Below are 14098 nucleotides of genomic sequence, written 5' to 3' on the forward strand. Positions count from 1 at the left end.
ACTATGAATCACCTCAAAAGAGGTCTGGTTACCTGTATTGAAATACTGTTACGGGTTTAATACATGTAAAGCTTTGGTTATCACAAACTGAAAGAGCCAATAGAGTTAAAGTTAGTGAGTGAAACTGAAAGCAAGAACAAAAGCATATAAATAGCTAAATTCAAATATTGCTTCACATATGATGAAATGACAAATAATCACATAACATGAAAGAACCACTGAGATGATGTTTCAATGTTTGACTTGAGCGCTAATATGCTAGGTCTTTGCTAAGGCTTAATAAGCTACGATTTTGCTTCAAAAGACATTAACCCATTGAATTTGGTATGTATTTTTAAATGACAGTTTTAGGCCTACATGCTAAAATAACAGCATTTTAAATTATTTTTAACTTCTGAGTAAACCATTATTTCCGCCTGACATTTGTTTTATTTGAATTCTAAAGTTGCCTATTTAAATGCATCTCTAGTATATTAAGAATAAACCTCATGTGCCAGTAATACAATTCTGGTCTTACCATTCCACCAACATCTTCACTCCTGTACATGAGACATGTGTCATGATGTACACTGAATTGCATTCAGTCTCGCTGATAAAAATCACTCATGCACAGCGAGACATCTCAGTTATTGCAAGACGCCTTCTCAATACAGTCATTCTTGATTCCATTACCACATATACCACATCAGACTAATGACAGGCAGCACCTACATTAGCATAGCAATATTACTTTTCTATAATACCTTATTTAATTGCGCATTCAGGTGATTAAATATGTCTTGAAATGCGCTCCTTTCTGAGAAAAGCTTGGGTCTTAGCTTTGTTTGTGCGCTGAGTAAATAATAAATTAACACGTCAAGTACACGAAGCGATCTATCATCTTCTAACACCGCACACGGCGAGCAACACCTGCCCGGCTGGCGTTTATGGCCGCGGCAGCTGGGGTCCCCCTCTGAGGAGCCCGTTGACATTAAATCACAGCATGTTGGACACGCTGGGAGAGAAATCCTTTATTCAGACCAGCCTATGACATTATAGTAAAACAAGGATCTTGACAGGTTTAATCATGATCTGAGACAGATTGTGGTGATTTGTTGATTGACTTCATTAACATATTACGTTGCTGCATTACTTGCAATATAAAGCATAAAAAAGATCAATTCCATTTTGATAGAAATTATAGTTTCACAACAGGTAACCCAAATTTGAAAAGCAAATGTCTATATAACTAGGACACGACCGGTCACGTGCCACAACAAATGCATCATCCAACTATCCAGCAATTACATATACGCAGGTTTGGCGGGAGAATCAATGCTAACTTAAACAACTCAGCCTGCGATCAATAGAAATCTGTACATTTTCCGCAAACGTATTCCTTCTCTTAATGAAGACATTAATATCTGTGGGGCTTCAGGCGTCCCTCGAAATATGAGCAGATGTTAGTGGCCCTTAAGCTCTGTGACCAAACACGGCACAGGAAGGCTTCGGTGTGCCGCTAGAACGACCTTTCCGCAAATATATATTCAGTGCCAAACCACATTACTCGCACTGAGTGAAACATCTCCGAAATGAAATTCGCTTTAATATGCCTCCTCAGTTTACAGGCGAGTGCGGAATACAAACGTTAGCATTAGCCTAGCGTGGCGACGGTTCTTTAACACCAACTGATTTGGTCTAACAAGGAATCAGTCATTCGTACACTTGGGTGCAGGTGTCTTGCTAAGGGAGAAGCTAATTAGCAAATAGAGAGATTTTTTTCCGCCAACTGACGGTGGCTACTCTAAGTCAAGCGTAATGAGATGGTGGTGTTGGGCCTAATGGTGCCGCTGGGCTTTGCCCGCGAGAGATATAGTGTCATCGGTAAGCCTTAATCAGCTAGGTGAGTCCATTTCTTTTAACCGTTCCAAACGTCAATCATTTCAAATGGACATCTTTGAGTTACCGACCCAAATTTTTTCTTATTTTGCTTTTCCCATGAGGTCGACCAAAACGGTTCGAAAAGGTGCCACAGATTGGGAGCGGTACAATGACTTAATAGGTTCGGACTAATTAGAACCGGAGCATGACATACTGTCAATCGCACACATTACCATAGATCTATAAGGAATACATATTCATGGTTTTATATTGACGGATGTAAGCTCTTGCGTAAAGAGATGACCTCTATCTGGATTTTTATTCAAAGGCAAAAGAAGTCGATTCCAAGATCTGTTTAAGTAACTTATAGCAGGAAACATGATTGCGCTTCTTTATATATGCAACACATACGCAAGACATCAGAAAATCGTACACACGATCACATGAAGTATGATCTTCTGTACAATGAAAGTTTGGGGACTGGGGCAGGCAAGCCCCCAAGATGACAAAAAAGCAGTTTATGAGAATAATGTTAGCAGTCCATATGAAACATGTGCTACATTTCAAGTGTTCTCAAGCCATGTGATAGCTTTGCGTGAGGGAGACGAAAATTTTCTCATTGGTTACTGAAATTCATGCTTGACAGCTGGATTCACCTTTCACTTGTATCGTGTAGTAAATTACATGCTGTTATAAATAACCTTTTATGGACAAAATAACACTGTACAGGTTTTGAAAAACACGGAGTACATTAATTTCATTTATAGGTGAACATTCCCATTGAACATATGAAGCATAGAGCAGCAAGGAGTGAGCAACAACATCCACGATTTAGAGGTATTTTACAACAGTTATGCCAACAAGTTCCACCGCTGTTTGCAATATACATGTATGTTGCAAGTAAATGTTCAGAGTGGTGGGGATAAAACTTTAAAGAGTTATACTACAAATGTAATTGAGATTTTATCCCATAGATCACGTAATAAACGTTATACCGTTATAAACAGATTTTGTACATTTTTAGGGATGTGTGAGACTTGTCGTCTAGTTTAAACGGTACAGCTTCTGCTAGTAGACACTGAAATAAACATTACACAAAATGTTATACTCTCTGACTTTCATTTTAATGCTTCGTTTAAAAACATTTTAAATAGCATACTAAAATAATATGTTTGAAAAAAGAATAATAAATAGTTTTGTATGAGGAACAATTTTTGTTAGTTAGGTCAGATCTAGCATTCCTTTAATTTGTGCCAATTGCAGCGCGCTCAGAAATGACCACTTGAAAGTCGAGTTGTGGGGTGTTTTGAAGGAGGAAAATGGCAGGTTACTACTTCGAAGACAAATAAAATTCTAGGAAGACTACTTGGAAGATAAGTAACATGACTGTATTTTTAAAACTACTTGGAAGACAAATAAAATTACTGTATTTTTAAGAATACTTGGAAGACTAGGATTTTATAAGGTCGTATAGGCTACATATTTTAAGCCCAGGAAGAGATCAGCCAAAGCAAACAAATGTTCATCATGTCACTTCTTGCAGCCGCTAAACGATCAAGTCAGGGTTGGTGCATCAGCAAATACAGAAATATTACCGGAAGCAAAAATGGTGGAACAGAACATCACTACTTAAAAAGATTATTGTGCTGTTTTTAAAGTGCAACACATAAGCAAGAAAATTGTTGAAACAGGTTGACATGTGAAGTAGAATCACAAACAAATGTTCATGCAAATGCAAAACACAGAATATTGGTGAATTCGGTTTAGTTCATAAACATTTAAATATTTAAGTGAGTAAGCGATGATACGTTTGCAATTTAAGAGATTGACACAATGTGTTAAACAGACTTATATATGTATCATGTCATTGCTTCCATTAGAGGTGCAAAACGAGTCCTAAATGACAATCAAAACAACAAAAAGATTTCAATGTTGACCTTACCGTGAGAACTTTTTTGGCTATCTGGATGTTGTCAACGTACGTATTGTACTGCTGGAGGTGATTGCAAAATTCCTCAAACCCCAATCCAAACCTCTGCTGTTCTAGGTCAGCGAGCAGTGACCTGTTTCAAAAAAATGAAGCTTCATATTAGACCGAAGAGTTGAGAAAAACACATCTTGGAAGTTAAAAGTGAGGTGAAGAAACTGAACATGTATAAAACACACCAAGAAATAAAGTTTGATTGAATCCAGTTTAATTTAATGAGACTTTATTGACTTTAAACCTCTCATTTGTTGTTATTTAAACCCAGTTACCCGTTCAAATGTTATCCCACACCGTCACGATATTGTTTCGGAAATCAAGGCACTTCATGTCACAAATAATGAGCGGGTTACTTCAGAAGTAGATGTATTTGCGAATACATCTATTTGCGTTTTTAGTCAGATTTGTGTGGTGTCATCCAAAAGAGCCCCTCCCTGTGGGTGGCATACTTGTTTGAGACAAGGGTGCTGAGGCTAGCGCCCAAGGGCAAGCACGCAACGCTTTGTAGCGTGAACGCGCTCATTGCGAGACGGGAAAGAAAACAAGAGGAAAGGAAGAGCTGGTGCTCTGGCTGTCAGGCACATTAGGGTGACATGGGTATAATTCAAGGGTGAGGGTGTTGACACTTGTGAGGGAGCTTATTATCCAGACTAGGTGAGGAAGACCAAACAGAAACACAGGTAGAGACGCGCGCACACACCGACACACTCTCTCTAATGATGTTCCCTGAGACTTAACGTCTTTATGTGCTGAAAGAAGGAGCGTTTTGCGCTTGAAGTTGATTTAAATAGATTTTAATGAAGTTGCAAGGCAAGGTAGCCTCTGTTCATAATCAGGAGATGCCAGAGCGGCTGGGAAAGTTCTAACAAGGGCAAAGGCCGGGAAAAACACGGTTTCCTTTCTGCTCCTCACAGCCAGAGGCTATTATGATAAATATGAAATTACGAGTTACATTTTTTATGCTCTTTTTTTAGGGCAATTAAATTCTCCGGCCGTCAGGAAGATGACAAAGATAACATTAGCATTCCTTCCGCATCACGTTAATCTACATTCATTCGTAGCCGTTGCGACATCTGGGCCGGGCACAGACTCAACCAAACAAGAGAGGCCTATGTGACTTCATCTGGGGAAAAGCGAGAACTGACGAATACTAATCAGTCACTAAATCATAAAAGCATCATATAGTTTGTACAAGCACCTCCTTCATACAATGCATACTATTTTATCTATTTTCAAACCGCATTTAGTGTCATTAAGAAACCCCCAAGATGCACTGGAGTATCTCTCTCTCTCTCTCTCTCTCAAATATGTTTTTGTGCTTTTCACTCACTCAATTAACAGACAGTGCTTTCAAAAAGGTGATAATTGTTTGTTACATTGCATTCTGGGATTGTTCGTACTATTATTCCCACTTCAATATCATCGTACATAGAGCAATGATTTTGATAAATGCCACCGGTATGTCAATATATTCAAGTTCTGTTTGTTTACTTGTTTTGTACCCCGGTGTTAAATGAATCTGGAATGCATTTAAGTCTTCTCCAACCCACTTCAAATGAGGCAAATCCTTATGACTTACTTTCCTCTGTGCAAAGTTTTGAAGAGTTTTCAATCTGTTATCTTCTGTACAATGAAAGTGGAGGACTGGGGCAGTCTAGTACTCAAGAGGACAAAAAAAGCATCTTATAAGAATGATGTAACAGTCCATATGACTTATGCGCTTTGGTTCAAGTGTTCTGAAGTCACGTGATAGCTTTGCGTGAGAAAGAGACAAAAATATAGTCATTGTTTACTGAAAATCATGCTTGGCAGTCAGCTTGTAGTCGCCATTCATTTGCATTGTATGTTAAAGGACATGCCACTATAAATAACCACTTCTCATGGGGATTTTTTTTACCATATATTAGTGAAGTATTCCTATATTAAATCAAATTTAGTTAATATAATTAAAATTTTGTTTAATAAACTTTAGGTGGATTTATACAATGCCGAGGCTATTTTTACAATCCAAAATATTTAATAAAATAAAGCCTCGCCCCTTATTCTGCCCTCTGTTTTTCTTTGTTTCAACTATGTCTTCAGTTAAGATTTCAAGTAACCTTCAGTGCAGATATCAACACGCATTTGAAGAAGGTTCCTGATAACTATGCGGTTGTGGAGTAAGCTAGAACTTTATTTGTTTTAATCAGTCAGCTCCGATTGTCTGTTCAGCGATCTAAATTGAGAGATTGTCATTACGCTTCATTCAACGCTTCAACAACCGATTCTAATGATGATATATGGTAACCCAGCGCCGATTTATCCAATACACAGGCTTTGAAATTCAGCCCTCCATCTTCATTCAGCCACTGTTTGTAGAAAGGGCCGTCAGTCAAGCATTGATGGGAGCCGGGGGGACTCATTATTCAGACAATTTTAAGATCCTCGATCATCAGTGCATGGATGAAGCCCTCAAAGACACACAGTAGATCCCCTTCCTGATGTCTGGTCATTCCAAGTAGGTTTAAAAACAACCACACAGCATCATCATTGCATGCTCCGGCCAATATGGGACTAATCAAATCTTTTACTTAAGCCTTTTTTATTTGACAACGTCTCTCGGAGCGTGTCAGGCAAATTTTCTGAGATTGATCAAGCTGTTAAATATATCAAATGCCGCTCACCGGCATTGAGTTGCGATGATCTCTCTAATGCCGGCTTGAAGGTCTTAATAAAAGACTGGAAGCTTGTTTGCTCTCAGGCTATTGGAATTTGAGAGAGGGCTTCTGCCTGTTGCGTACAGATGTGTTACATCAAAACACAAAATGCTTCACAAGAGCACCGTGCCACAGATCGCCTCGGATAAAATTAACAAGATCAGGCTTCTCCACACCTGCGAGTTAATTCGTTATTAGTCTGTCCAGCCCGCACCAGCGGATCAATGCGGACGGTTCTTTTCTGATGTATTATTTCATCTTCTCATTTCTAGCAGCCCTGGCTTTTCATTTGAGAAAGCCGTCACGAAGCAAACTGGCTTCATGAAATAGTATTAAAGTAAAAAAGGCAACATTGTATTTACCATTTATTGTTCATTATCTATTATGTTACAAAACACATCTACATAATCTTTAATGAAAACATATTTTTTCCAAATCTACACCTCCAAACCCTATTCTAGATTTTCTGGTCAACATTTCTTTTTATCTTTCCTGTTTTTTTATTATACATTTGATCAAATATGTGCCGTCTAACGAGAAACCTTGATTTGATCTGCTTTAAACGCAGCACAAATGTTCATAATATCACACAATATAAAGTTTTGTGTGTGTGTAAAAATATGTTATAATAGGTTCGCCACTAAATACAGTACTTGCTCGCTTGAATTTCTTCTATCATTCGATATGACATTTTGGTGCATTGGGAGCCCATATCATTACGAGTTTGCCTTTATTTGAGCAAAAACATTTTTAAGAGGACAGTTCACCCAAAAATATATGAACTGTCCCTGACTGGCTACCCAGCTGCATTACATTTTGGATACAGCTTAAATGTTACGAGGTCATTGAAACATCAGCAATAGCCAAAGATTATTTTTATCAACCCATCCAGCTTTGAAGACGCAAACGGCCATTGTGAGCAGGCGGTTGTCTCCGATTATGACCGCCATGCTGGGATAAAGTGGAGTTCTGCAAAGAAATTGCCACTGTAAGCCTAAATACAGCATCCGCATCGATTCGCAATCCAATTAAAAGGAATACATAAGATAAGACACACCAGGCTATCTCGAAGTTCTCAAACTTGATTCTCCTGTTAGACCCCAATTAATACCCCCCTACCCTCTCGTCCTCTTTAAAGCATATCAAAGCCACCCACCCTCAGCTGCATCTCTCCCCTGAGAGGGAATATTCACTTAATTATTTAAAGGATACTTACTGGTTTATTAAATGAATGGATTTAATTGAACTGAAGATGCTTTCTCTAATGTCCTGCCTGAGGGTTCCTTTGGCCTTCAAGATCTCCACAAAGTACTGGAGAAGAGAGAGAAGGGAGAGAGAATTTAATTTTCAGATGCCACTCGTACATGACTCCTCATCTTGTTGAAGCGCCACCTCTTGTCGCGTACCCTTGAGACATATACAGGACAAATCTGTGGAGAGCGTATCGCATTTTGCAGCAACAATATCTCAATTACTTCCCAGGGCTTATGTGAGGCATGTATATAACTAGCGGTGGCGGAAAACAAAGCAGAATGTGTAGTTTCTTGAGATGTTTAACTATTTCATTAGCATGCTGCATTACAAAACAATGAGGTAGACGTGCTAGTTCACAATGTTAGATTTTCAAGTTCAAACACCAATTATTATGAGACACATAACCGCAGGGGGTGGTACACAAGCTAATAAGTGTAAGCTAACACACGTAACCAACATAACATTCACAGAAAAGGTTAGGGGTTCTCGCCTATCTTGGAGGTAAAAATAATTGGGCAAGAAAACAATAAAATCCTTGAACAGGTTATAAACAGAGCGTTTCAAAAGCAAAGACCCCTGATGGTGTCAAGGACCACTCGATACGCAAACCCTGCGGTGCTGAAACGTAAAACACAGCTTTCAAAAATAATTGGATTTAAAAAAAATTAATAACAATGAGGACCTCACAAAAAAATACATTAATGTGTTTCTGAGCATGCGTTCTGTTTCGAAAAAGACTGCATCGGACCCCCATACTATATGTCCATAAGTGTATTGCTCAATACACAATCTAATCAGCCCATGGGCAACTATGTAATGTTGGCTTGGAGTAGGTCTGTGGAGACTGACCGTGACAACTAGATCCAGCTGTTCACAGTACTTCTGTTCGCTCTGCACCAGCTCGCGGGCCACCCGGTTCTTCTTTCTCTCCCAGCGGTCGCGCTGATCCTGAATGCTTTGGGCTCCCATGGGAGTGCTCGGACCTGGAGAAAAACTCATGACAGTCCAGCTGCAGGTGTTGATCTCAGATCAGTGCTACAAAAGAGTGTATAACATAAATAGATGCAAGAAAAGCTATTTAAATGCAAAGTTAGTACATTATAGGATGAGATGACAGGTTTTCAATGATCATTTTATTCAAGCTCTCAAATGACTTACGGGTTTATAGAGGCTGGGCGTTCATCAATAATAAATCATTGAAAACTGTTTTAAAGAACCCAAAAAATATGAACGACAGGAACATTTTTGTAAATAATGACCGTGCCGGTTTATGGCATACAGAAAAGTTTTTATATCTGCACAAAATGGGTAATAAAGATAGACGCGTTAGTAACAAGATGGTGAGCAAAGACTAACTTAGTACCTCAATTCTGAAGCAGACATAATAATATACATCATTAAAATATATTTAATCTCAATGTCAACCAATACTATAGCACAGAGAGATTACTTATTATTAAAAGTTAGGTATTAAACAGAATGGGAGAAAGATCTCACACACGTCTATCAATTCATATTTGGCAAACTTCGATATAACAATGTAGGTGTTGACAATCTGCATCTTGACATTTGTGAATTACAATCCATAAAGTAAACTAAGCAAATACCATTAAGTGCACACTAGACAACCAGTGACCTGTCCCCGCTGAATTGCTAATGACAAACAAACAACATATGCAGAGGGTAAGCCACCAATTAAAAAAAGCCAACCCTACACACAACCTCGACAACACAAACCAACACACGCTCCATGTGATCTATGACTTACTATGTGCTCTCTCTCACCCTGTTTCCAAGTAAGGTCTCTCCATCACAGCTCCCCCCACCCCAGCTTGCGGTGTTGTCCCTCGACTCCAGGGTGTCCTCTCTACACTGCCTCATTAGCGTCAGCTCTAATGGAGCGTCGGGGCCAGAGAGTGGGACGAGACCAACTCTTTAACAGCAATTAACCCTTGTTCTTTCCCCGGGGAGGTTGGCGTCAGCCCTTCTGTAACACACTGTAAACAAGCCCGCTCTATCAACCCAAAAGACAGAGAGGGGGCCCTATCTGGAGGCATAGGAAGGTCGCCATTAAAGTAAGAGTGAAAAATACATTAGCGGTGGTGTCACATCCCCTGGTTTGCGCAAAGACACCATCAAAATGCAGCAAAAGTGAAATGCACACCCTGAAGTTACACGGACAGTATGCAGCCTCTGCTAAGTGTTGTGTGTGAAGCTGTGGTCCATTTTTACCAGCAACTTACTGTAAATTGCATCACTCTCGACGCTCCAATAAGCAGTCAATTTCGAGAAATATTGCAGCATTTTAGGCCCAGTGAAGCCAATTAAAAGCCAGCCGAGGTAGACCGGGGGTCAGGAGTATCTAGTTAAAAAGACTAAATATGGAGCAACCGGCAGGGTTTGTTTGCATAACTCAGCGCTCATATTAAACAAGATGCCTTTGTTTTGTTTAAAATAAACGTGCGACGGTTTGGAAAACAAGACCGACAAACAAACACAAAGACTTTTTCTTTTATAAACACACCAAAGCTTTTCAAATAAATATATAAACAACACACGTAAATAAAACATCATTGCAGGTGCAGAGTTTGACTGGAACAGGGCCACTCACACGACAGCTATGTCAAATAGTGATCACAGATATTTGCTGTAAATGTTTACTGTCATAAGGTTAAACCTTTTTTCATGCCTGCCATACCATCAAAAACTATAACTTCAGACCATATTAGGTATCTGTATGCATTTCAGCTATTAAATAAGCATAGGTATGATAAACATGAAGATTGGATAAAAGACCTAGAATACCACACGATTACATTAACCATGGTTTCTAAAGGTTGACCATGGTATTTTTAGAAAAATCATAGTAAACACCATTTCCATGGATGCATTATTATAACCATCGTGGCTAACGACTAAACACTTTGGTTATAGACACAACCTTAACATCTTGATCACATAAACATAAAGAAAAGTTTACATGGGTGCGTCATTTCTTTCCAGTACGTCACGTTTTGAAACTACCGCTAACAAAGATCTGATTTCAAAGTGATTATACTGTTGGTGATAACTTGACCGAATCTTAACACTGTTTCTTAAACGAGAAAAATGAAATATGTATTGTATTGTCATACCTGATGCTGATCGTCTTTTTTTCAAATTGAATACAGGCGCTCTTTCTTGCGCTCTACAAGTTCCGGGTTTTTCTGCGATGTGATTGGCTCTTTCGAACATCGAAAACGGACCGCCCCTTGATGACGCCGTCTCAAAACTCTGACGTTACGCCGAAACTGAAACTGGTAGGAAACTAGAATTTTATCATAAGAAACGGTATTTTATAACACAGCTTATTTAAGTAGAAATATATGTAAATATGCGGAAATGTTGACATTTTACATTTACAAAAAACAAATATGCCTTTGGTTTTTCTTTTAAAGACGAAAGTTTAACAATACCTAAAATGTTTGACAAATTGTGTGAAAATGTTGTAATTTTGTTTACAATTGTTTTGATTTCATTCTTTACTCTTTTTATCTTATATAAAAAAATCATATTTAAATAAATAAATCCTATCCTATATAATAGATACCCTATCTTATTCAATACACGTTCTTTTTACTATAAAAATGTAGTCATAGTATTATTGAATGGCTTTTACCTCGTATTAAATATGATTCGTTGCATATTTGATATGTTTGAAAGCATTTGCAATGAGAGACAGAAGAGTTTACATTTTAATACGCATTGCTTGCAAACCCTCAGACTATCTCTCAAAAAGTTCTGGTTAGGGATGGGGAGTCGACCCCAAAAGAGTCGATCCCTCGACTCTTAATGTCCCTAAAGTCTGAATCGACTCTAAGACAGTAATTTTTAATGTTGTCATCGACTGAAATCGGTTAAATCGTCTTTGTGATTGGAGCAAAGCAAAGAATAACATTTAAAAACCAATTATATTTCAGTTAAAAGTCATACCTCAACTCTCTCTAAAACGTTTAGATACGATCCAAAACATTGCGGTATTCCGAGCATGAGTAACACCTCCGGGTACTCTCAATACCGGTACACAATATTTCCTGTTCATTCTTCACCTTCAATCGGATCACATTAAATTCTCAATATATTCTCCTATATATCATCTGTCCCTCTTCAAGCTAAAGAGTTAAACAAATGTAAAATATGTTTGCATTACTGTTTTAAAACGTTTAAAAATCACTTGTAAACCTATTTACTACATCTCCCTAAGATTAAAAAATGTGACACAAATTTTGTTAATCACAAATTAACATTTACCACATATGTTTGCTTATGCTGACATTTATTCCAATAACAGCTTTTCATGAAAAGCCTCGATGACGTAGCAGGCTTCAAATGAGACCTCCGGAGTACACAGCCTTCCAGCCTTTTGAATGGAACTGGCATCAGATTGACAGTGGAAGGGGAGGAGTTAACGGATGCTCCGTCAAAGCCGTCTAACATATGTCGTCATTACAGGAAGGAAGTGCATTTTCAGATTTTAACTAAAGATTATGAGGGCACACACATTTTTTAAAAGAGAATGACCCACATTGATCAACTATTTACAATAAACGCTGCAAAATTTCAAGAAAGAAAAAGGCATTGTACTATTTAATTTCACTTGGACTTTAAAGAGGAAAAACCTCAAATATAACTTATGTACGATATCGTTTGCATCCTTAGAGTTTAAGAAAGGAGTTTGATTTATACTCTAGATGATACGTTTTAGGAAATGAAGGGAGGAAGAAACGCATATCAGCAAATTTCTGCAAATTATACAGGAGTGTTGGAAAGATGAAAGTGATGCCCTGTGATCAGGCTTGGCACTGCAATAGCCCCTAACTCCTCACAGACAATCTCTCCCACATACAGAAACCCACTAGGACCCCCAATTTCTAAAGTGCAAGCATCAACTTATCTCTTTCTCCCACAAACAAAAAGCTGGCATCCCGACATCAGCGTGAATACTGACATCTAGTGTTGCCTGTGTGTCTATCAAGCCACCGTCCTCTACGATTGATTTTACAGGCACCTTCTGTAAAAACTAAATGATGATTATACAGTCATTGTATCTGAAACAAACCTGACATTGAAACATTTGTCTGTCGTATTTAGGGATTTCAATTAAGACATTGATGTACAGATACTGAAGTGTAATATGTTAATCACCGCTTATACAATTGGTCTTAAAGCAAAACAAGACAGCATAGAGTTGTTTAAAAAAACCTTAGAAAACACTTACTATTAATATGATAGTACTTACAATGTGCAACATTCCCAGTAACAGCATATGGGCTGTTTTTCTAGTACTAGATAAGACCGTGCCCTTGAGTTATGTTTTCTCGCACAACTGAATACTCTCTGTGAACATACCCAAGATGTGTGTGTGTGTCAGGTGCAATAACATCTTCAGTTACAACAAGCAGTGCATCAGACACGCTATTACCTATGGTTATACTGGCAAGTGTTAAATATGGCGTATTTTCACATAGTTTTCCAAACACTGCCGGATGCCCTCTGTAGAGTTGGGTCATAATCCCAGTTGTGCAGAACACAGGTGGTTTTCAGTGTTAAACCGTAAAATCCCACATCAAAAAAACACCTTCAAAATAGCAATCAGTCTTACAACGCTCCCGAAAGGTGAAAGAAGAAAAACATCGGCAACTGCCAAACTGCTAAAATACATCTTTAATGAGAGATTCATTAAAATGTATGACAATATTGCCGGCTACGCTCTTTATTGTTTTCAATTTTATTGTTTTTCCAGAACATTTGGTATTATAATAATTGGCCCCAAAACAGACCTGTGCAAATTAGGCCCATTTTGCCTCCAGGCTATTGAGGCATGAACAGTCAGAGACACAGCAGACAAAGGGTCCTTTTTCACCTGAGGAGAGAGGAGGAAAAAACGGTAGGAGCGTCAATAATCTACACAAGTAAAGCAACTCTCCCAAGGTTTTTTAGCCCTGTGGTGCATTATTCATACTCACCGTTGCCAGAGGACTCTTAATTGACCCTTGCTCCTCGCAAAACTTCACCAGATGAAAGAATGCAATGTTTTGTAATTCAACTTTTTTGCGTCCCTCTCAGTCCCATTCGATATTATTGGATTTCTGTTCATGAATTATTCAGAAGCAAAGAAAGAGGTAACCCTAAGCTCAGAGATGTCATAAAAAACGATGGCACAACTGCAAACACATCGAATCGCTTAGGCGAAAACAAATACAAGCCCTCTCACAACAAGTAGAGTAAAGGAGCTAAGTGAAAGGCACTTTGAATCATTTACAGG

General features: G+C 38.4%; 1 protein-coding gene across 4 annotated transcripts in view; it reads right to left on the reverse strand.

The window, feature by feature from the left end:
• Positions 1–11007, reverse strand: part of arhgef39 (Rho guanine nucleotide exchange factor (GEF) 39) — a 34610-nt gene extending 23603 nt beyond the window's left edge. Inside the window, exons 1-5 of one of the 4 annotated variants that reach the window (XM_079453891.1) lie at positions 10929–11007; positions 9580–9791; positions 8644–8829; positions 7757–7851; positions 3803–3923 (exon numbers count right to left, since the gene is read on the reverse strand). In XM_079453891.1, the coding sequence (XP_079310017.1) occupies positions 3803–3923; positions 7757–7851; positions 8644–8793 (366 nt within the window). In that variant the 5' untranslated portion in view covers positions 8794–8829; positions 9580–9791; positions 10929–11007. Of the gene's footprint in view, positions 1–3802; positions 3924–7756; positions 7852–8643; positions 8830–9562; positions 9792–10928 lie in introns of all 4 variants that reach the window. The other 3 variants (XM_079453890.1, XM_079453889.1, XM_079453892.1) reach the window with 3 other exon arrangements.
• Positions 11008–14098: the final 3091 nt, after the last annotated feature.

The sequence above is a fragment of the Barbatula barbatula genome (assembly GCF_947034865.1).
Source record: "Barbatula barbatula genome assembly, chromosome: 4".
Taxonomy (NCBI): Eukaryota; Metazoa; Chordata; class Actinopteri; order Cypriniformes; family Nemacheilidae; genus Barbatula; species Barbatula barbatula.